Source organism: Mobula hypostoma, chromosome 11, assembly GCF_963921235.1.
Source record: "Mobula hypostoma chromosome 11, sMobHyp1.1, whole genome shotgun sequence".
Classification (NCBI taxonomy): Eukaryota; Metazoa; Chordata; class Chondrichthyes; order Myliobatiformes; family Myliobatidae; genus Mobula; species Mobula hypostoma.
The window spans coordinates 112,081,655-112,107,016 of NC_086107.1; the positions used below are offsets into that span (position 1 = coordinate 112,081,655).

The following is a 25,362-nucleotide window of genomic DNA, read 5'->3' on the forward strand; positions in this document are numbered from 1 at the left end:
ACCTCCATAGATGGTGATGCTGGGTAGGTCAGCAAGGACATATATACAGAAAGGTGCTGGAAAAAGGCCAGAAGTATCATGAAGGATCCTACCCATGCTGCTCATGGACTGTTTGTCTTTTCTTTCAACAACCCCCATGGCTTTCTGTATTTCACAGCTATCTGGAGAAGACTAATACCAGCGTTGCATTATACATGCATACTTTATCAATAAAACGTACCTTTGCCCATCAGGGAAGAAGCTACGTAGCATCCACACCAGGATCACCAGACTCAAAACCAGTCACTTCCCCAAAAGCCGTCAGGCTGATCAACTCCTCCACCCATTGACCCCACTCCACTACTTTTATTACTTCCCATCAGTCACCTTATGTCATGTGGAGGGTGTGGCTTATTTCAGTCAAAAGCGGCTTCCATCGTGCTGATTGGTTCATTTACAGTCTGCAATACTCTTCTCTCCTTCGTTGGCTTACGCGCCACGGCACCCATTTCCGGTTGTAGGCACTCTGGAGATATAAAAAGGTAGCCCCTGTGGTGGTGGTGGTGGGGTCACCCTCTTTCTTTCTTGCCAGTTACGGAACCCCACTTCAGACTGAGAGATGCGACCAGCACTAAAGGACCACTGAGAAAGACCATTGCATTGATAGCCCTGCCCCTGCCCCCCACAGTTTGTTTAGTTAAGTAGCATGCTTACTTCTTGGGTTTTAAGATTCGGGGAATTTAGCAGAGTATCCTTAAAGGGCAACTGAATGTACAGTGTAGTGGTTTGGGGTAGCTTGAGATGAATATTTATTTAGCTAGACACACAATTTAGTTTTGGTGTACATTTTTAAATACTTAACATACCCATTTTTAAATGGGTCTCCTGTTTCACTCATTGTGTCCCTGAACCTGCTTTCCCATCTTACATCTTATGTACAGATACTTCAGTACCTCGCATAAAACTTTAAGTATACAGTCTATGTAAATAAACTAATCTTACCAATTTATATTTATCATTTTTATAGTGTTCTTTTTGCTTGTTGTGTTTTTTCTTAAATGTTGCATCAAATTCTTTTTCTTTTCAAGGTGACTAGGGTTCTGTCAAAGTCCGTGATCTACAGCTGCACTCAAACTTGTGGACGAGACCCTGTTCCCGGAGCTCACCTACCGGCAGTTTATTTGACACGTCCAGGAGTGGACTGGAAGATGCAGCCCTCTGGTTTGCAGCCCTGCACATGATAAATTCCATGCCAGTGTCACCCAGTGAGGCATCGCTGGAGAAGGACCAGCACAATTTCACAGCAATGGATGCTCTGTACTCGAGTGATTGCCCCCCCCCCCCCCCGGATGAGAGAGTTTGCCACCAATTCTTGAGTGGGAGAATCTCGGAATAAAAAGTGACACGGCAGATTGTAACACTGTAACAGCAACCTGCTTGTTAGTCTCCCCATTCCCTATGAAATGGGTGATATCTCTGTCTGTCCATAGAGAGAGCCTGTGGGACATCAAACTGGTGGATAAACAATAGTTCATGTTGACTGCAGAGCATGGTCTCTTTGGGAGCTTTGCTATTGCTTGCTGGGTGGATGGTGGGCACTGATCATTTCTGCTGAATGCATGGGGTGGGGGGGGGAAGGAGGGAGGTTGCTGCTTTGCTGCTGCTTGTGCATGAGAGGAGGAAGAGGGAGGTTTTTGGGTTCTAATGTTTTTCCTGTCATTTATTCTTTGGGGTTCTCTTCTGTTTTCATGGATGTCTGTGAAGAGCAAGAATTTCAGGTTGTACACCGTATACATACTGATATCAAAATTGAACCACTTGATCCAGAGTTAACAATCACTTCATTCTCTTCACACTCATGTACTGGTGATTGAAAAAATAATCAATCTTGAAAGAAAACAAGACACATCTGTAATAATCACTTGACTTTATTCTTTTTTAAAAAATTAGCCATATTCTCTGGTCAGTTTCTCACCATTTTCTGTTCACATTTCCAGCAGCAATTATCTTCTTAGTTAATCAAACATCTTCAAAAGCAACAGGTTTACTTGGACACCTCTGAAGATGCGGAGTTTCACTGCGAGTGCGCCTCCCATGGCAGAACTTTTGCTCAGCAGCAGAAACTGCAGCATCCTTCAGTCTCAACTTAATTTGATGTCTAGTTTTTCTTTTTAAAAGAAGTCCTCCTGAACAGCTATAGAGATGGGGACAGTAGGGACAGCATATCCAGATAGAGTCTAATCAACAACAAGGCGGCTTTGGAAAAGTAGCAATCCTAAAAAGGATGCAGTATCTCATTCCTCAACAGAAGTCCTTCAAAATGACTCAGTGGAAACAGTCTAAATAAAGATGAAATGCATACCATGTGCTCCCATCCTTGTTTACCTCAGTTTTGTTAAAAACATAACACATTTAAAGCAAAAAAAAAATTGGTCAGCTGATGAAAATATGGTAGTAACTGAACGACAACCTAGCCTAGCAAGAATGAAACTCAGTAATAATCAGGGAGGGTTATGAACAGTGCTTTGTAAAATTATACAGCACCATAGGGCTGGGTTCTCTATAGAAACTCGCCATTCACTGCCTTAATTCTGGGCCCACAGCTCAATTTGGTTTGTAGGGGGAGATGCGGGCAGGAAATTGAAAGTAATACATTCTGCACCTTACCAGCTTACTTTCTGCCCACCCACCTTTACAAGGGCAAAGTGAGAGGATTCCTTCACTCCTACTCTTAAGTGATAGACTGGTCGGTTGGAGTTAGGACTGCAGAAATAAAGAGGGGCAGGTGGAAATTGAGCATAGTTAAATTTGATTTTTCCCCAACAGAAATTTGCTGGAGACTTGTTTTTAAATACATTGCCATTTGAAAAAAGCAAGCATTGATTGTACTGAGTAAGCTCCTTACACAAATCAGAGCATTTAGGTGCCTGCCCAAATCTTTCCCCACTCCACTCAGAAATGAGCGGGAAAGGGCTTTTTCTTCTAGGTGCTTAAAACAGCCAATTAAAAAAAAAAAATAGCATTCAGGCATTGTTTTAAACATTACATAAAATTTTACCCAAAACAGATTTTTGCAAGAGTACTTTACATAATTTTGCGAGAGTATTTTGCACAGCTTTTAAACAAAAACTGGGTTTCAAAGTAATCACATCAGCTGTGGAGCAAGTCCACCTGTTCTAGTCCCACAGTGGTTTCCTTCCCTTCTGCTCAAGCCACTATACAACCACATAAACCGTTCCCACCCCCCGTGTTTAGCTCAAAGGAAACTACACAACTGCTCCCTATCCTAATTCATAGCCAGATGGAGCCAACCACAGTCACAGGTTGTTGTGGAAGAAATTATGGATAGACTCTGGCCATCGAGTGCAATTGGAAGGCTGCAAAAGGCAAAGTTGCACCGGGATGGGAGGAAGAGAGAGAGGGCAAGAAATAGTGTATAAAAATAAAGTTGCAACAAGTTGCATGACTGCAAAGTGTCACATGCACCAATCAATGCTGAGTTAACGCAAGCCCAATCACCAGCACCAAGGCATCACTTCAGAGAGGTCACTGAAATCTGACTGGGTGGCAGCAAGCTGGGGAGCATCATGGTGTGCCAGCCGAACCGAAGTGTCTCTGCCCCAATATGTGTAGTAGGGTCAGTCTTTCAGAAACACTTCTTCCTAATCAGGGCATGGCCGAGAGATCTGTTAGTGATAGTTTAAACATTCCCATTCACTTGGATTACAACTGTGACCACTGTGGCTGATGTGCTGATGTCCTGAATATGAACTGCAAGGAAAAATCACAACCTTCCATGCTCAGCAACCCCCTTCCAACTGAGCCCCCCCAGGCTAAAGGCTTCAGATTGAACACAGACAAGCAGCTGAGAATGAATAGATACAGCAAGACAAATATTGCCGGAATTGGATGCTCTCTCAACTTGGAGCTGGTATCCAAACTGAAATTCAGGGTCAGCCATAGAGAGTCATTACCACACATATCAATGGTGCATTCATGCGCAACAAGGGCTCCATTCAAATTCAGAAATGGTTGTGCACACATCTCTGGCTGCCCAGTCTATGGGAAGTGTCTATCAGATGTCAGGGAGATGAATGACTGTGGAATGAATTGATAACGTGAAAGAACAGTGAAAAATCTCACTGACTGGGCCGGGACTGCAAAAACACTGACCTTTCAGGGAGAAGTTTGCTGGTGCTTCTTCATTCTTTAGTTGCAAGCCGCACAATGAGGACAAAGGATCCACCTCCCTGACAATGCCCTATGCATTCTGTTACTACAACTTAACAACAGAGAGATCACATTTGTTATTCTTCCACCACCAAATGCTTCAATCTGAGAGCCAAGGCATTTTTAACCCCTCAGTAGGTCAACCAACAAGGCAGGTTTTGTTGAAAACAGGGGCAGCAACAGGATGCGAGGGCTGGGGTGCAAAACCAAGTCAATAGTTTGCAAACTTCACTGATGTGAGCCTGCACAGAGAACTGTTGCAAGTCTTAACGATTCAAGCAAAAGGGGAAAAAAACCACAGAGCAGCTTCCAAACCACTAAAAGGCATCAGACAAACCACTTAGGTTTATAAACAGGTGGTTGCAACACACTGTGAGGTCAGTCAAGTTAGGTAAACAGAAGGGGAAATCAAATTCAAAAATTTGCATTGCAAGGCATTTCTTTAGCTAGAGCCAACAGATTTATTTAAAAACAAGGCTAGGCTGTGATGATTGCTGGAGGGATCTGGGGTTGTGTGAAAAGAGGCGAGGGAGGGAGGTGGTAAAAAATACAAATGGGCAACATTCAGTTCCCATGCCAACTTGTGCAATGGGAGAATCTCAGGCAAGCTGGGACAAGCCCTTCATGGTGCTTTTGATGACTCTCAGCCACACTATGTTGGCACTGGCAAGTAAGCCAGCTGTCTTGACAAGTACTGTTGTACAAGTATCTCTGAGCTGACAGCATCACCATACACAAGAAAGTCAATGGTTAAAGGTCATAAAATATATCATTCCAACTCAGCATAAAAGTGTGCAACATACCTATCCAATGCTGCAGATGTCTTGACTCCAAGTGTATAATCACAAGGACTGAAACCTCATGGGACTATACTGCAGAGGCCTGGGCAGAAGTGCTCCACATCTCTCAAGTGGACTTGGGTGACCACGTGTATTCACCATAGTGACACTGAACCGATAAGGGAGAATGAGGCCAGTGATGAACCCATGTAATAACTCATTGTATACTGCAGTGGTTTAGTGGGTCACCTGAAGACGATACCATTGACAGATTCCACAAAAAAAGAGGCAAGGAACAATGAAAAGTAAAAAATCAGGAAAGCCGGACACCAGGAACGTTTACTTATTAGATGAAGCAGCAAACAGGTCAGCATCAATGTCATAGCAAATGGCAAATGCTTCTCATTACCAAAGTTGATTGAGTTAAGGGCTCTTTGGGTGGGGGGGGGGCAGGGTCATGCAGTTTAAAAGACCAAACTTAAAAGCCATTTCTTCTGGAAGTGACTAGATTCTTAAAATGTAGCTTCAATGCCTCAAAACAGAGTGGGTTTTATTCTCGGTTGGTACTCAGTTTCTACCATTTCAGATTGCTCCAATGCATTCATCGGTATGGTACGGAGGGGTGAACGGCAGAGGGAGGACAGCTGTATAATGGGTGCTCGATACTCCAAATGGATTTCATCTCCCCCTCAGAATGGGAATGGACAAGGGTTTACAGTTCTGGCCTTGTGTAGGATGGACGAGCAAGGTTTCAAATAAATTCCCTTAAGTTGTTGCTTTGACCTCTTGCCCCTGCTGTTAGATTCCTGCTCACGCACAACAAAGAAACCCAGTTACACTGTTTAAAAACAGTGAAAACACAAACAGACATACAAGAACAAGTTAGACGTCAAAAAGCAGATTTGAGCAACTCTGCTTCATACAATGCTTTAACCAGAAAAATATACTATAAAGTTTATACTTTTCCTTCAGCCAGAAAAATTACGGAATCAACTCATACACAACCTTAAATGCTACATGTAGTGCCAGGATTACCATGAGTTTCTGGCCAATAAGCTCTTTCCTTTCTAGAAAGTATCTCTGTAGTGTTGAGTGACGGGGGCTCTGGGAGGAAAAGGTATTTTTGGGTTGCGGGGCAGAAAGGGCAGGCAGGGGTTGAAAAGTGCATTTAATACTTCCGATAGGGCTTCTGAAAATCACCGGTGTTGAGTCGGGGCCGCGGCAGATCACCGAACATCTCAGTGCCGTCTGTTACGCTCATGGCCAGGGCTTTCATGCTGGCAGCGATCTTGTCCAGGTCTGGCGAAGGCAACTGATGATGAAAAGAAAAGCAGTCAGTGGCTTTTATGGCAACTAGTGGCTAGAAATGTCCACAGTTCAGCCAGGGGCCTCATGGAACACAGTATCAGTGGAGATGAGCTATTTCAGATGTCTAGGATCTCGTGTTTTTTTAAAATGACAATAAATTGACATTGCACCAGCATTGCAACACTTTCTCTGATCCCTACCTCCAGCTCTGCTGAACCTGTTCTGCTACTCAATCAGATCACAACTGACCTGTAATGCAAGTCCATTTGCTGACTCCACCAATGGCTCCCACACCTCTCAAAAATAGAACATTTAAAGTACTAAAGTCTCATATTCATAACCGCTCTGCTCTGACAGTGTAGACAGTTAATCTTTTTCTGACAGAACTAAAAAAAGGAACCACTTATCCCATAGTAACAAAAAAAAATCTAGAATGCAGGAATTATTTATTTACAGACCACAAAATATACTGCTCCGGGGGGAGGGGGGGAATGAAGCTATTAATATTTTTTCCCCAAAGATCTTTTTAAACTTTTATGTATGCATCACATATCAATGAAATGTAGAAGCAGCACTGAAATCTGTAAATATCTTTGATATTCATTCATTGAGATCACTGGATCCTATGCACTAGATGCTCCCCAAACTTCACCTCTCCATCCTCCACTCAGGGAATCCAACACAAAGTCAAAGCCAATAATCACCATCGTTCCCGTGATGCATCTTGGGACCTTGTTACATTAAATGTTTTATTTTAAAACAAGTGGCCACCTCTGCTGGAGAACTTGATTGGAGAGGGTGGTGGAGATGGTAAACAGGAAAGATGGTGATTGGGAACACTGCCTATAGCTTCAAAGCTCTCAAAAACAAGTTTTGGACTCTGATAGTAAGGGTACACTGGCCTTTATGAGTAAGGACATTGAAAATGGAAGTTGGGAGCTCATGGTGTGTTTGTACAAGATGTTGGTGGGGACATACTGTGTTCAGTTTTGGTCACCCTGCTATAGAAAAGATGTTAAATAAATGAAAAGAAAGCAGAAAAGATTTACAAGGACACTGCAAGGACTTGAGGGACTCAGTTATGGGGAGAGGTGGGGGGGGGGGGGGAGAGACAGGCTAGGACCTTTTCCCTTGGAGCGTAGAAGACCGAGAGGTGATCTTACAGAAGTGCACAAAAATCATGGGGTGAATGCACTCTAGTCAGGGTTGGGAAAATCAAGAGCTAGAAGACAGAATCAAGGCAAGAGGGAGAAGATTTGACATGAACTTGAGGAGCAACTTTATTTAAAGATACACAAAAGGTGATATAAGATGCCAGAGGAAGTGGCTGAGACAAGTACACTTACAACTTTTAAAAGACAGTTGGATAGGTAAATGGATAGGAAAGACGCAGAACAGAGGTTCTCAACCTTTATTATGCCATAGATCAATACTATTATGCAAGGGGCTCATGGTCCCAAGGTTGAGAATCCCTGGTTTAGAAGGTAATGGACCAAATACGGTAAAATGAGAATAGCTTAGATGGTTCTCATGGAACAGTTGGGCTGAAGGGCCCGTTTCTGTGCTGTATGACACAATAAATTATGAATTATTTATTGAAAAATTAAATTAAAGAATGCTTTAGAACAGAGGGATCTAGGAATAGTGGTGCTTAGTTCCCTGAAGATGGAATCTCATGTGGATAGTGTGGTGAAGAAAGCTTTTGGTTTGCTGGCCTTTATTAATCAGAGCATTGAGTATAGGAGTTGGGATGTAATGTTGAATTTGCATAAGGCATTGGTAAGGCCAAATCTGGAGTATTGTGTACAGTTCTTGTCACCGAATTACAGGAAAGATGTCAATAAAATTGAGAGAGTACAGAGGAGGTTTACTAAAATGTTGCCTGGGTTTCATCTCCTAAGTTACAGAGAAAGGTTGAACAAGTTAGGTCTTTATTCTTTGGAGCGTAGAAGGTTGAGGGGGGACTTGATAGAGGTGTTTAAAATTATGAGGGGGATTGATAGAGTTGATGTGGATAGGCTTTTTCCATTGAGAGTGGGGAAGATTCAAACAAGAGGACATGGGTTGAGAATTAGAGGACAAAAGTTTAGGGGTAACATGAGGGGGAACTTCTTTACTCAGAGAGTGGTAGCTGTGTGGAATGAGCTTCCAGCAGAAGTGGTTGAGGCAGGTTCTATGTTGTTGTTTAAAGTTAAATTGGACAGCTATATGGACAGGAAAGGAATGGAGGGTTACGGGCTGAGTGCAGGTCGGTGGGACTAGGATAGGGCAAGAGTTTGGCACGGAATAGAAGGGCCGAGAAGGCCTGTTTCCGTGCTGTAATTGTTATATGGTTATAAATATTGCTGTTACATTATATACAGCAGTAGATATAGTAGGGACTATTCCTCATTCAACTGCACCAGGTTTGTTAGCCCACCAATTATTTTGCGGGACTACTGTAGGATCCAATGGGGCCTTGTATGGATTGCACCCTCCCCCAGGAAAAAAAAAAGAGCACGGCAAAAATCTACAAAGATATTCCAATGCTCTCAATTCTATTTGGTGAGTGAGCTCCTTCTGGAATTGCAGCCAAATGGGTGACCCATCACCGACCAGATGAGAAAATCAGAAAGTCAAGACTCTTAATTTATCTTTTTTTCCCCCCCACTCATTGTTTTTTTTTGTTCAAGAGTGAAGAGGCATGGGATGCTGTCCCTAGTTTGACATGTGGGCACCATTAGCAAACTGGCTGTTGCTGCCCATTCCTGTTTTCCCCCTACATCTGGAACACCAAAGTCATTCACAGGATTGCCTCAGGGCCGTTTGGGAGTCAACCATATCATGTGGGGATAGGACCTAATATAGATCTAGATTGGGCAAGCAGGCTTCCGAATCACATAATGGTTAAATCTCAGAGGCCTTTTGGCCCAATGATATATGGGGTCTATGCAATAATCCAGCTGGTTCCACCCATATTCATTTCCCCTTTCAGATATTTATCCAGCTCCTTTTTGGATATTACACTGAAATACTTTACTGAGCACGTCGAACCTCTTCCTAAAAGACCAACTTGATGGTCAGTTTCAGCAATAATAATTCTTTGGCATACCAGCAGGAGAGAATATACCTTACCCGTTCATCGTTATCTCCATCAGCGAACTTCTTTGGCTTCAGATCTTTGAATCCCCAGATGGGAACTGACACGGGCAAGGACTTGGCATATTGATGACACTTTGTTTGAGAAAGAGTTTGTGGACGAATAGGAAGCTCTTCACTCAAACTGCCATCTGCAAGTCAAGGGGTAAAGCAAAACTACCAATTAGCTACAAGATATTGAAACACTTGGAGTCCCAGTACACATCAGATACACTGTAACTACTGTGCAAGACCTAGGTGGATTGCCCATGCAGATCTTTGCAAGGATCTTGTGGTGGCAGAGAGCCTTTTTGAGTTCTTGAGATCCAAAGAGCAATGCAGTCTGTAGTTTAGCCATCTGGCGCTTAACTCCTGGTAGGGTCAACCATGATGGCAAGTTCAAGGGGAAGCTTCTAGGCAAAGAGTGATCCAACCAAGCACTCAGTGGTGGAGCTGGTGGAAGATGATGACACATCATGATAGCAGTGAAGTGGGAGAAAAGCTTCAACAGTAAAGGGTTCCCAGTAGTCTTCCATTCCATGCCACTGGACCCTGACCTTGAACTCTTGAGGACTGTATTCTGGTATGTCCATGCATCAGCCTCCCCACATTAAATAATGCCATGGACAGGTGCTCTCCGTTAAGGGAATTCACTATTACATCTTGGAAACCCTTTAGGACTAGGGTTCACAACTTTTATTTCTTTCTTTTTTTAAATGCCATGGATCCCAATCATTAACTGAGTGGATGGTGCACCACAGGTTAGGAAACCCTGCCTTAGGGGAACATCAGCCTCGTCACAAGTGAGTGCACTACTACTACGGCCCATGCAGTTTCTACCTGGTCCCATAACATTCTCAAACCACCTAATTTTCCTGGAGGTTTATCATCAGTCAGCTCTAATAGAAATACAAATGCAAAATAGAAATGGAAGCTAGAATTCACTCAGGCATCAAAGAAAGCCTTTTCAACACAAGTCTATGCTATATCATGAAATGCATCTCAACCATCCACAAAGGTGTGTTGTTGTAAGCAGTACTGAACTACAATCCACTCCACACCAGTAGAGATAATGTCCATTTACTAAATTGGCTTAACTACCTCAACTTGTGATTAATCCAATTCTTAAAAATGACAAGAGCGAGTGTGCCACTATGAGTACCATGGAATAAACAGCTCCTTCCTACTTATGCAGCCTATACTAGATTCAATACAGTTTGCATTTACCATAACATATAGGACCAGAATTGGGCCATTTGGGCCACTGAGACTGCCCCCCCACTGTAGACTTACCATCTGTGCTCTCGCCATCCAAATCAGATTCAAAGAAAGGCTCACAATCCTGACTGGTTGACTCTTCATCCATTGTGAAGATGGCTGTAGGGGAAAAAAAAAAATCAAGTTAACACATTAATGTGAAGGCTGGAGTACAACTTTCAAACTTTTGTGGACAACATCAAGTTGGAGGTACAGTTAACAGAAGAGGATGATGACAAAAAGACCATGATGCACTTGATGTTGCAGTGTTTGCTGAGCTTGGCAATAAGCTTGCAGATATTTCATTGCCAGTCGAGGTGACATCCTCAGTACGCAATTGTTGGTATTTCTCTCTGGAAGTGCTCGTGTTTGTATAGGCTCCAGTTCACTTGCCTAGGTCCTGACTGGCTACCCCTTCAGTTGACCTTTGAATTCTATTGGCTCGCATTTCTTTGGCTCTTAGGGGTTCATGGATGTCATCTATTTCACTATGTTTGTTTACAGAGTTATCAGAAGAGAAACATGCTTCTAAAAATTCTTGAGCCTGCTTCGTGTTTGCCTGCACCAGAACCTCCATGGTGTCCATAAGACCATAAGACAAAGGAGCAGAAGTAGGCCATTCAGCCCATCAAGTCTGCTCCGCCATTTTATCATGAATATTTTCCATTCTCCTATTTAGTCCCACTCCCCCGCCTTCTCACCATAACCTTTGATGCCCTGGCTACTCAGATACCCATCAATCTCTGCCTTAAATACACCCAATGACTTGGCCTCCACTGCTGCCCGTGGCAACAAATTCCATAGATTCACCACCCTCTGACTAAAAAAAATTTCTTCGCATTTCTGTTCTGAATGGGCGCCCTTCAATCCTCAAGTCATTCCCTCTCATACTAGACTCCCCCATCATGGGAAACAACTTTGCCACATCCACTCTGTCCATGCCTTTCAACATTCAAAATGTTTCTATGAGGTCTCCCCTCATTCTTCTAAACTCCAAGGAATACAGTCCAAGAACGGACAAACATTCCTCATATGTTAACCCTCTCATTCCCGGAATCATTCTAGTGAATCTTCTCTGTACCCTCTCCAACGTCAGCACATCTTTTCTTAAATAAGGAGACCAAAACTGCCCACAGTACTCCAAGTGAGGCCTCACCAGCGCCTTATAGAGCCTCAACATCACATCCCTGCTCCTATACTCTATTCCTCAAGAAATGAATGCCAACATTGCATTCGCCTTCTTCACTACTGACTCAACCTGGAGGTCAACTTTAAGGGTATCCTGCACGAGGACTCCCAAGTCCTGTTGCATCTCAGAACTTTGAATTCTTTCCCCATTTAAATAATAGTCTGCCCATTTATTTTTTCTGTCAAAGTGCATAACCATACACGTTCCAACATTGTACTTCATTTGCCACTTCTCTGCCCATTCTTCCAATCTATCCAAGTCTCTCTGCAGACTCTCCGTTTCCTCAGCACTACTGGCCCCTCCACCTATCTTCATATCGTCAGCAAACTTAGCCACAAAGCCATCTCGATCATCCTTCTCGATCGTCGTGTACCAAGACTAATGGGATACCACAAAGGTTCTGGCGTACCAACAACTGTGCACTGAGGATGTCACCTCAACTGGTGATGAAACACCTACAAGCTAACTGCCAAGCTTGGCGAACACTGCAACATCAAACACCTCAACCAGAGCTACCAATATTCACAACCATCCTAAATGTGATGTGACTGGAAATTTTACTCTATGGTATGAGAATACAATAGAAATATTACTTCTTTCTAAAACAAGGTGTCTCATGAGAGAAGTACAAGGGGGCATAAACATAGCAAATCAGTGATGCAGAATAATAAGTCATAAATGTAAAAAAATTTAATTTTATATTTGAGGGAAGAATTGAAAAGCAGTGTTTGTTAAATTTTATTGATATAGTGCCTTTACCACAAAAGAATCTGCAGTAAGGCTCTTCAGGTGTAAAAGCAACAATGATCAACCAAGGAGAACTTGAAAGATGCATTTTCAGAAAGTTTAGGAAGGGAATTCAGAAGAATGAGATCAGAGACGAACAAGTCAGAACTGGAGACGAGTTAAGGATGCAAGACAATGTTGGATAACAAAGATAAAATACTGATACAAGAGCAGTACCCATTATACACAAGGACAATGGAGTAACAGGACTTGGTACAAGTAAAGAGAGAACAGATGTTTACACACAAGAGCTATACACTTTATTAGATACGGAGTGAAACTCTTGTGGTCTTCTACAGCTTCAAGTTTTGACGTGTTGTACATTCAGCAATGCTTTTCTGCACACCACTGTTGCAAAGTCTGATTTTGAGTTTATTCTCACCTTCCTGTTAGCTTGAACCAGTCTGGTCATTCTCCTGTGACCCCTCTCAATAACAAGGCATTTTTACACACAGAACTGCCACTCACAGAATATTTTTGTTTTTTTTTGCACCATTCTCTGTAAACTCTAGAGACTGTTGTGTGTGAAAGTCACACGAGATCAGCCATCTGAGATATTACCCAATCTGACACCAACAATCATTCCAGTTAGTCACATAGATCACATTTCTTCCCCATTCTGATGTCTAGTCTGAACAACAATGGAACCTCTTGACCATGTCTGCATGCTTTGATGCATTGAGTTGCTACCACATGATTGGCTGATTAGATATTTGCATTTACAAGGTGTACCTAATGAATGGCCACTGAATTTACAAAGCTGATTTTGATACTTCGAAGGATGGAGTCAGGGTGAAGTGCTGAGGCAAACTTTGAAAGTGCCAGGTAACTCCCAAAAGACAAGTTAATTATCCACAGAATTATCTACACTTAGTGCAATATAATTCATTCTACCAACAGAGTTTGCTGTTGAAATTTGTTTCAGACAATAGATTTGCTTTTTAGTGCACATGGGAAACCCAGTAGATTTTTAAAAAAACCTTAATGCTTTCAATTATTCTATCATGAAGTGAATATTATTGACAGTAGATTGGTGGGGTCTGGAGCCAGGTGGTCAGATGGGGCAAGTACAAAAATTATCCTTGCTGGAAGGAAAATTGGAATGTCTTTAAACCTACCAGTTCATCAACGGTTTCCTGGTTACTGCTACTGATACTACAGGTTTTAAAAAAAAACTCACGTTACTCCAACAAGCTTCATCATGGGCACTCAAAAAGCATCATTAAGGAGCCCCAACTTTTTCCCCTATCTTTGCACTATTTAATATTTTTATATACAAGGCAGCAATGGCAAACCACTTCATAGAACAATTTGCCAAGAACAATCATGGTCATGGAAAGACCACGATCATCCACATTGTACAACACAGCACATAACAAATGAGCAATATTGTAATTTACAGTTTATGTATTGCAATGTACTGTTGCAGTAAAACAACAAATTTCACGATATATGCCAGTGATATGAAACCTGATTCACTAAAGATTTCCAGCATTTTCTATTATTATTTCATATTTCTAATATCAGCAGATTTTAAAAATATATTTCCGGGCTTAAAATTCCAAAATCCCAGCTGCCTCAGTGGGATTTGAACTGGTCTCTGAACTGTGAGACAACTCCTGGGTGCTAGTCCACTATTCTACTATCTTCATGAATGGCACAACACCAAATTCCTGATTAGACTTGAGTACAGATGAACAAGACACATTGTTCCAATAACCTGTTTTATTTCACTGTACCTACCACTGCACTCAAAAGGACAATCAAAAATTCACTTATACTTTAGAGAAACCCTAACTGAACCAGTAATAATTTCACAGCAAAGCATGAAACACAAGAGATTCTGCAGATGCTAAAAATCCAAAGGAACACACAGTAAATGCTAGAGGAACTCAACATGTCAGACAGCATCTATGGAAATGAATATACAGCTGACTTTTCAGACCGAGACCTTTCATTAGTCCTTGGGAGGTTGCAGGTGAGAAGCTTGTTCTGTATGAATCTGTATAGCACCAGTCATGGCTTAGTGAGCAGCAGTCACCTCAGAACACTCTATCCATTTATTTAAAGATGCAGCATGGTAACAGGCTCAACGAGGCCTGCCCAATTAACCTGTGCACCTTTGGAATGCAGGCAGAAACCAGAATACCCAGAGGAAACCAACATGGTTACAGGGAAAATGTGCAAACTCCTTACAGACAACAGCAGAATTATCACTAATAGAGTTACACTTAACCATATCTATGATTTTGACAATGTTTGTCTTGATCTTGGTTTATATTGTTACTGATATACATATTTGAACTGATTCTCCTCTTAACCATATCTATGCTTTTTTAAAAATCAATAAAAAGATTGATGAAGAAAAAGAGTTACACTAGCTGCTACACCACCGTGCCATCCGCAGTAAGATTTGGCTTTAAATGCCATGCCAGGATCTGGAGCACATGTCTTACTGGCATTTCAACACACATGGAAAGAAGATTTCAAAGCCATAAGTAGCATACATCAGATGAAGCACACACGAGATCCTGCCTGCTGTTTCTATTATTACACAAAGAATTTGCACTTTATCTGTAGGTTTTTCATCTTCCTCCCCCAGGGGTGTTTGTTGTTTTCTTTTAAAATGGGTTCTTTGTGTTTCTTGTTTTGTGGCTACCTGTAAGGAGACGAATCTCAAGGTTGTATTATGTGTACATACATTAATAAATTTACATTGAACCTTGATGTGACAATAACAAACCAAACAATGGTTATGCTGCTTATGAGCACTCCTTGTATTCTAACTGGTTAAAATGCAGCCAGTGGCGTATCTAAGGTATGGCAGGTATGGCACGTGCCCTGGACGCCACTTGAAGGGGGGGGGGGCACCACTGAGCAGTTTCTATTAAAGTCAGACAAGCCATCCTCGGATAGTGAAAAAAGAATTTTCTTCAGATGTATGATCTGTCTTTGATCATCATGGGTGAGAAGCACTAGGATGGCCTTATTTCAGAGCATTGTGTAAGAAGACCATGAAACATTTCTTCACGAAGAAGTAGAGCTGAAGGACGGAAAAGATGAAAGTTGGAGGCAGAGAAGCCAAGAAGTCGAGCAAGTTCTTCATGCCCTTCTTTGAAAAGGCCGGAACAAGTAGTTTGACACGTTCCGTGGAGTCGCCTGCACCTGCTACAAGTTTGTTTGAATCTGAAGGTGGATCAAGTACAAATGCATCACAAGCCGAGGAGGAAGTCAAGTCAAGTAAATCCGAGTATGACGAGATGAAGAGTGAGGCTGCCACAGAGAACGTGGAGATGACAGGAGGGGAAGACAATGGTGGTGGCGGTGGTGATGTTGAGTTTATTGATGAGGTTTTACCTGACGAGATTGAACCTGATGACGCTGAACCTAGTGAACTGGATGCTGTCAAAGAGCCTCGAACTGTCATACCAGAAGTGATTGAACAGCGTGACATTGGACTTCTGAAGTTCAACAAGGATACTGGAAAAGCAACTCTGCCTGATGCATTGAGAACAGAAATAAAGCTGGGTTTGAAGTATTTCCAGAACAGTGAGGGGCCTTTCCTACCAACAAATAACTGCTCAATGAACAAAACTTGGTTCAAGAGGAAATTGGGAAATGGTTGTGGTGAGGAAGTGACTCACTCATGGCTGGTCTATTTCCCTTCTAAAAAGTCTGCATTTTGTATCTGTTGTCTTCTCTATTCCTGGTCAGACCATCAATCCTCATTGGAGCAGGAAAGTGGATTCAACCAGTAGAAAGCACCTGAAAGGATTAGTGTTCATGAAAATGCCAAGAATCATCAGGAATGCATCACACAGTGGAAAGAAATTTAGCTGGAAACAGGAGTTATTGACGCGGTATTTCAGTCACAGATTGAGAAGGAAAAGCAGAAGTGGCATGATATTTTGACGAGAATCCTTCACTGCATAAGATTCCTTGCGACTCAGAACCTGGCTTTGCAAGGACACGGCAAGTCACTTCAGCTAAACGATGACTCCAATGTGGGAAAATTTCCTTGGCTTACTGAAACTACTGGCCATCTTTGACCCTGTCATAAAAGAACACCTCACTCATTTGGGAAGTCATCCTGGATCCACGTCTTATCTTTTACCGGGTGTCCAGAACGAATTCATCCGCATGATGGCATCCACTGTTCACCAGAGTTTACTGAGAAGCATTCGTAAAGCCAAGTACTATGGACTCATGTTCGGTTTGACTCCTGATCAGGCACACCGTGAGCAGATGTCAGAAGTAGTGAGGTATGTGGAAGTTGATTTTGAGAGGAAAACAGTCCGTGTTACAGAGTCCTTCCTTGGTTTTATCCAGATAAGCCAGAAGGATGCTGACAGCTTGGTTGAAGACATCTTGAAACAGCAAGAGAAGGACGAAATGGAGCTACAAGATTGTCGGTCACAGTACCATGACAATGCTGCTGTGATGGCTGGACACAGAAGTGGTGTTCATCAAAGAATAAGTGAGAAAAACAAGTTGGCAGTGTTTGCGAATTGTGACAATCACTCACTCAACTTGGTGGGTGTACATGCAGCCAAGCAGGATACAATGATGGTCAAGTATTTTTTTGGAACCATCGAAGCTCTCTGCGTGTTTTTCTCTCGTTCAACAGAGCGCTGGGAAAAACTCAAAAACGCTGTGCCTGCGGTTGTTAAGTCGGAGTCCGAAACCAGGTGGAGTGCAAGGACAGAAGCAGTGAAGCTCGTCAACAAGTAACTTGAGGAGATACTTCAAGTTCTCCAGGACACAACAGACAATGAAAGCAAGACCAGTGAAACAAGAAGTGACGCAAGGCAGCTGTACAACCGCATGTTGAGTTATGATTTTCTGATTTTGCTAGGATTTTGGAACAAAGTACTCATTCGCATTGACCGTATTCAAAAGAGGCTGCAGGATCCTAGCATGAACTTCCACGATGTTGCCCTGGATTCGAAAGCCCTTCGAGATCCAGGAAAAGGGGACATCAAAATAGATGTGAACACAAACTCAAGAAAAAAAAACTATATATAAAAACAGACAATACAAAAAAAAGAGGCCCAAGTGAACATTCATCCCCGAGATAATGCAAAGGCTTCAGACAGCATAGGACTTAAAGCATTTTGCATTTGTCTTTACAGTTGAAGAAATACTCCATTAGTCCCAAGTAATGCAGGGAAGGCATTAATTGTCATGCCATGAGAATTCATACTGGGTGAACAAATAGAGCCAATAACCAATACATTTCCATCCCAGGATTTTAAGAGCAGCAAACAGTATGGTGGACGTGCATGTATAATCTTCTGGAGAAGTGAGCTTTCCAATCTTCTGGTAATATGATACCTCTGTTCAAAAAGTGAAACAGGCAACAGCGAGATAGCCTAAAAGCCAATTAACCCAATTTCAGTTGTTGAGAAGAATATGGAAATGAATACGGAAGTGTATCGAAGAGACTGAACCTGATGTTTGGACGATGATTTAGGCTAGACTGAAAAGGTCAGGGTGTTGGGGTCCCAGGCGAGGGACAGGCGAGTTCAGCTCGCTGCTCTGCTCAGAACTAAGGGTCTGGGGACAGACTCCTTTTGTGGACTTCAGTTCAGAACTCCATTTGCTTGTGGTTATTGTTTGCATGATTTGTTTTTTTCCCCGTCTCTCCACGCATCAGGGGTTTTTTTGTTTCATGGCTGCCAAGGAGATGAATCTCAAGGTCATATAATGTATACATAATTTGATAATAAATGTACTTTGAACTTTGAGGTAAAAAAGCCTACTTGGAAAAAAAAATCAAACTAATCAAGTTAGTACATCTTCATAAAGCAGAGATAGTGTACAACTAACAGAACATTCAAGGAAACTTCAGAGGATAAAGGGAATGAGGAAATGTATTTGGACTTCTTGAAGGCATTCAATTTCCATCAAAAGGTGGTCATATCAGAGACCAAGGTGTTTGAATCAACATATTAGCATGTGCCAACTACAAGGAAGCAGCAAGGTGGTAATTTTCAACCTAGCAACCTGTAAATAATGGTACAAGGAACAGTAGTGTAACCACAACTACACTATACACTCAGTAGCCACTTTATTAGATACCACCTGTAAGCTAAATGTGGCCACTCAGTGTATGTTTGTGGTCTTCTGCTGCTATAACCCATCCATTGCAAGGTTGGATGTGCTGTGTGTTGAGATGCTCTTGTGTACACCATTGTTGTAATGTGTGGTTATGTCAGCTTAAACCAGTCTGGCCACTCACAGAATCTGAATCAGGTTTAATATCACTGGCATATGTTGTGAAACTTCTTGTTTTACAGCAGAAGATTTCCTCCAACCTCTCTCACTAACAAGGGACTTTTGCGCAAAGAACTGCCCCGATTAGATTTTCTTTTGTACCATTCTCTGTAAACGTTGGAGACTATTGTGTATGAAAATCCCAGGAGATCAGCAGTTTCTGAGATACTCAAACCACCCAATCTGGCACTAACAATCATTCCATGGTCAAAGTCACTTAAATCACATTTTCTCCCCATTCTGAAGTTTGGTCTGAACAACAACTGAACCTCTTCACCATGTCTGCATTCTTTTGTGTGTTGAGTTGCTGCCACATGATTGGCCGATTAGATATTTGTATTAATGAGGTGTAGACATACTTAATATAGTAAAGTGGCCACCTAGTGTACAAATGTAAGGAATTCTTACAGCAACTGTTCAATACTATACTATGATTATATTTGGAGTGTTGTGAACAATTTTGATCCTCCTCAAATTTAAAGTTATTTGCATGGAGGGAAGGTTCTCCAAATAAATAAATAAAAGGTGCAGAGGGGTTACCCTATGAGGAAAGGTTAAACATGATGGGACAATTTAGACAGAGAGGTGATCTTATTGAAACATACAGTTTATGAAAGGGTGAAAGGGCACTAGACAGGGCAAATGGTGTGAGGACTTCCTTTCATAGGAGAGTCCAAATCCAGAGGGCAAGGTCTCACATCAGAGGGAGCCCACTTAAAAATTAAGGTGAGGAAGAATTTAACTCAGAAGGCTGCAAGTTTTTGAAACTCTTTGCATAAGGGCTGTGGACACAGAGTCTTAAATTCAAGGACGTGATAGATGGATGTAATCAATTAAGAGGGCTATTGGGATAAAGGGAAGGAAACCTGACTGTAGGAATGTCAGATCATGACCCTGAGGTCTTGAGTTAACTGTTCCTCCATTTTATGATCTAATTCCATATTAAAAACACAAGGTATAGTGGAGAAAGTCCGAAGTTTTACTAGGAAATGAACAAGGATTATTTTTGGTTAGAAGGGATACTTTTGGACCCAACCTCACAGAAATTGGGAGAGGGAGGGCCAGTCAGCAGGAATATGGCTGGTCAAAGATCATGGTTAACCAACTACATAGCTCTATTTAAATCTGACTCATACTGAAATGGCACATAGGGTACTGTAGCCCAGAGTTCATCACAATCTTCAGAAACTTGACCCAGTGTTATGCAGCTTGCATTCTATCTCATGTCAGGGAAACCCCATTCAATGCAGACAGGACACACGCAGTTGAGGAATAGGCCACATGGCTCAGTTGCTGCAGAGACACTGGAGATCCATAATGTCTGTGCACATTCTAACAACATGACATCATTTTTCTTCTCTGGGTCATTTGCTTTCTGAATGGGAAATCTGGATCAAATCTCAATTCACAGCTGGTCGGTCGGTTTAACACAAGACAGTTCCCTTGGGAAATTCACAGTACACAAATATCTAGCTCCGCATACAAAGGCAGTGAAGGTTAAAACTTCACGGTAGCATAGCAGATGGTACAACACTATTACAGCTCGGGGCGGAGTTTAGAGTTCAATTCCGGCGTCCTCTGTAAGCAAGTTTGTATGTTCCTTCCTGTTGTAATGTTTCCTCTGGGTGCTCCGGTTTCCTCCCACATTCCAAAGTAGTATGGTTAGAATTAGTGGGTTGTGGCCATGCTATGTTGTTACCAGAAGTGCAGCAACACTTGCAGGCTACCCATCTTTGATCTGTGATGGTCATTGACACAATGCATTTCACTCTATGTTGTACATGTGACATACAAAGCTAATATCTTTAGCTTTTGAGATGTAGGGTCATGGTTTCCCAAAGACGAAGTGCTTGATCAAGCCTTGCGACTGGTATATTTGGGTCTGGACATCAGGGAGTGTACCTGTGAAATATTGGATCTTTGTTTCCTTGAGCGAACTAGTGGGGTGTTGGTTTAATGACTCACCAGAAAGATTTCAAAAGAGTTGTGCCTTCTTGGCATTGCACTGGAGCGTCAGACTATTTTCTTTTCCCCCTCTCTTCTTCACTCACTAGGGGATCAACCAAGTATGGTACCCAAACTACAGTGAAGCTGCACCAGAGCCGAGTTCTGTCCACACTCTTGTATGGGACAGAATGCTGGTACACGATAGAGAAAGACCTTGCCAAGTATTCGTCATTCCACACCATGAGCCTCCCAAAGATTTCTGTATTTTCTGGCCAAAAGAGATCTCCAACTACACCCTACTCCTTCAGTATCGCCAAGAGAACATGGGCACAATCATCATGATGAAACATTAGATGACGGATTGGGGACGTGATGAGAAGACAGGCCAACTCCATCAAGACAGCACTTCATTTGATCGCTGAAGGACTGAGGAAATGTGGGAGACCAAAGACAACTGTAGAGATAGAAATGAGGACTCTGAACGTGACCCGGGGCAAAATAGAGAAGGTGGCCAAGGACAGAGAGATGGAGGTCCTTCATTGCTGCCCTAAATGCCAACAGGGTAACAGGCACAGCAGCAGCGTTATTTTTTTTGGGAGACATTTGAGGGAGGGGGAGATGATGTCAAAAATAAACCAAAATATTGCTTTAAATGGAAAATAAGGTACAGGTCTATGGATTGTGAAGAAATATCTTGCATGCAGATTGACTGCCCAGCAAGGACTTTGGAGAGAACAGTGAAATTGAAGGTATTAGCATTGTTTTGACAAACGAGTTGAAGAGATAATGTGGTCCTTGCTCAGTGGTTTTACATTAGAATGGTCTTTCTCATGGGTTTCAATTGTTTTAAGAAATGGCCAGGGTACATAACAGATGCTGACAGAGATACCTCTTAAAGATCAGCTTTATTTGTCATATGTACCTCAAAGCATACAGTGAAATGTGGCCTTTGTGTCAAATCATATCAGTGAGGATTGTGCTGAGCAACCTAGCCTGCAAGTGTTGCCATATATACTTCTGGCAACAAGATAACTTGCACTCAACTCACGAACCCGTATGTCTTTGGAATAGAGATGGAAAATGGAGCACTGGAAGAATCTCACAGTCACAGGGAGACAATACAAACTCCTTGCAGACAGCCAAAGTCAAATTTATTAGCATAGTATGTACATATATTACAATATGCTACCTTGAGATTCATTTTCTTGTGGCATTCACAGAATTTATGAAAAAAATATACGCAAATAAAAGACTGACAAACTAATTGCAAAAGGCACCAAATTGTGGAAATAAAAAAAAGTATAAGTATAAAGTATAACACGGAGAGCATAAGTTGTAAAGAGTCCTTGAAAGCGAGTCCATAGGTTATGAAATCAGTTCAGTGTTGAGATGAGTGAAGTTATCCATGCTGGTTCAGGAGCCCTGATGGTTGAAGGGCAATAACTGTTCCTAAACCTGGTGGTGCGGGACCCAAGGCTCATGTACCTCTTGCCCGATTGTAGTAGAGAGAAGAGTGTATGGCCTGGATGGTGGGGCCCTTGAGAATGTATGCTGCTTTCTTGGGGCAGTGCTCCATTAAATGTGTTCAATGATCAGGACAGTGGCAGAATTGAACCTGGGTCACTGGTGCTGTAAAGCATTATGCTAACCACTACGCTACCATGTCACACCTTCCTTTTCTCCTAAGTACCCTCTGTTTGACCTTTCATCCACACAATAAGACAATGTAATTTTTGCATATGAAGTCTACTCAGTGTAAGCATTGCTACTATGTGGTTCTTTACCTGAAGGGTCATCCAAATTACATCTGTCCACTTCCCTTTCACTTTCAGAGGCTGTTCTCTCGTCAGTCTCTGCAGCTCCAGAGTCACATTCCGTCGCTGGTCTCAGTTTTGTTGAGCTCTGACTGTCAGACGATAAGCTCCCCTTGCCATAGATGGACGGGTAGCTCTTGGAGAAGGAGTCCTCAGCACTGCTTTCATCCTCCTTTGTGTCTTTTGCATTGCCACGCTCGGGGATGGTACAGCTGGTGTAGGTAGAGGTCTTGTGGAAAACAGCAATATCGTCCAGGTAGTGCTTGGTGGCGTCTGAGAGGGTCCCAGTGCCATGGACCACATAGGCAAGGTTCGATTGCAGCTTCGGCCGGTAAGCAGTCAACAGGGCAACATCATTGCCCGTTTGCTGACGATACTTGTCCACTGCACAGACTAGAGAGTCCCAACTCTCTCGGTGGTTATCAAGCATGTCAGTCATCATTGTAGTAGGTGTAGTTGCCTGTGGGATAACAGAAAGACAAGACAGTAGGATTAGAAATGTGTGTCAAGACAACAATGGTAAGGTTTCAGCTACAGTATCTTATTTAATTCTGACCACCACATTGGAGGATGCCTTTTTGAAATAAAGCAGCTACATTTCATCAGTTTAAGGAGATTTGGTTTGTCACCTTAAACACTTGAAAACTTCTATAGATGTACGGTGGAGAGCATTCTGTTGGATTGCATCATTGTCTGGCATGGGGGGGGGTATCAAAAGCTACAGAAAGTTGTAAAATTAGAACAAAAAAGGTTGAAGCATGACTTTCATGAAGCAGACAAGGGCAAACTGTTTCTGATGGTCAGAGGACAGGGTGGAGCATTCAACAGGAAACATTTTTTATATATACACATTAGGTTGTTATGATCTCCACTGATCATGGACTTCAGAAAGGGTAAGGTGGAGGGAACACACACCAGTCCTCAGAGGGATCAGAAGTGGAAAGAGTGAGCAAGTTCAAGTTACTGGGCGTCAACATCTAAGGATCTATCCTGCCCTACATATTGATGCAGATGTAAAGATGACACAACAGCAGGTGTACGTACTTCATGAGTTTGAGGAGATTTGGCATGTCACCAAAGACACTCATGAACTGTGGAGAGCATTCTAACTGGCTGTGTCACCATCTGGTATGCGGGGGGGGGGGGGAGAGGAGGCTACTGTACAGGATTGAAATAAGCTGCAGAGTTGTAAACTCAGTCAGCTCTATCATGGATGGGCATTGGTCTCCATAATATCCAGTACATCTTCAAGGAGCAATACCTCAAAAAGGCAGCATCCATCATTTAAGGATTCCCATCACCTAGGCCATGCCTTGTTCCAATCAATGAGATTGGAGGTATGGATTGTAGAGTTGCCCTGCCCCATGAAAAAAAAGCACACAGTCAGGTTATGGACAGAACCTGCTCTTCTCAAAAAAGATCTGTTTATGTGCACCATGCCTCGATCAAAACCACTTTCAGAGGACCTTACAAGAATTGTAGAGATGTATGAAGCTGGAAAAGGCTCCAGAAGCATTTCTAAAGACCTGAGTGTTCACCAGTCCACAGTAAGAGATTGTGTACAAAATGGAGCAAATTTAGTATCTTTGCTACTCTCCCTAGGAGTAGGTGTCCTGCAAAGGTTGCAGCAAGAGCACAAAGTGCAATGCTGAAGGAGATGAAAAAGAACCCAAGGGCAACAGTAAAAGACCTACAGAAATCTCTGGAACTTCCTAACATCTCTGTTCAAGTGTTCACTACAAGAAAAACACTGAACAAAAACAGTGTTCACGGAAGGACCCTGAGGAAACAACTGCTCTCTGAGGAAAAAAAAATAAACCGACAAACAGTGTTGCACGTCTAAAGTTTGCAAAAGACTTCTGGGACAATGTTCTGTGGATATAGGAGACAAAAGTTGAACTTCTTGGCAGAAATGCACACCACTATATTTGGAGGAAAAAAAAGAGAACACTGCACACCAACACCAAAACCTCATCCCAACTGTGAAGCATGGTGGAAGGAGCATCATGGTTTCGTGCTCCTTTGCTCTCTCAGGGCCTGGGCACCCTGTAATCGAACAGGGAACAACAAATTCAAAATTGTATCACGACATTTTCCAGGAGGATGTCAGGGTAGTGGCCTGTCACCTGAAGCTTAATAGAAGTTGGATGATGCAACAAGATAATGATCTGAAACAGAATAATTTAAAAAGAAGAAAATTTCTATTTTGAAGTGGCTAAGTCAGAGTCCAGACCTTAACCCAATCGAGATGCTGTGGCATGTCCTGAAGAGGGCTGTTCATGTAAAGTATCCCAGAAATATTGATGAACTGGAATAGTTTTGTATGGAGGAATGGTCTAAAATTCCTCCTCATCGTTGTGCAAGGCTGACCAGCAGCTACAGAAAATGTTTGGTGGAGGTTATTGCTGCTAAGGAGGTTCTACCAGTTTTTAAAAAAAAAACACAGGAGTTCACACACTTTTTCCCAGTGTGGATTGTGAATGATTAATCAATGTGTTCAATAACGACATGAAAAGTACAACTGTTTGTGTGTTATTAATTTAGGCAGATTGTTTGTCTGATATCGTGACTTAGATAAAGATCAGACATTTTATGTGTAATTAATGCAGAAAATCAGAAATTGCAAAGGGTTCAAACTTTTTCTTACAAATGTACATACAGTGTCATGCAAAAGCTTGTG

The 25,362-nt window shown here is 42.2% G+C and overlaps 1 protein-coding gene across 3 annotated transcripts in view; it reads right to left on the bottom strand.

The window, feature by feature from the left end:
- Positions 1–1,878: 1,878 nt before the first annotated feature.
- The window catches only part of akt1s1 (AKT1 substrate 1 (proline-rich)), a 50,758-nt gene continuing 27,274 nt past the window's right edge, over positions 1,879–25,362 (bottom strand). For all 3 annotated transcript variants that reach the window (XM_063062903.1, XM_063062904.1, XM_063062905.1), the window contains exons 2-5: positions 22,653–23,142; positions 10,707–10,790; positions 9,411–9,565; positions 1,879–6,300 (exon numbers count right to left, since the gene is read on the bottom strand). In XM_063062903.1, the coding sequence (XP_062918973.1) occupies positions 6,157–6,300; positions 9,411–9,565; positions 10,707–10,790; positions 22,653–23,124 (855 nt within the window). In that variant the 5' untranslated portion in view covers positions 23,125–23,142 and the 3' untranslated portion in view covers positions 1,879–6,156. The remainder of the gene's footprint in view (positions 6,301–9,410; positions 9,566–10,706; positions 10,791–22,652; positions 23,143–25,362) is intronic.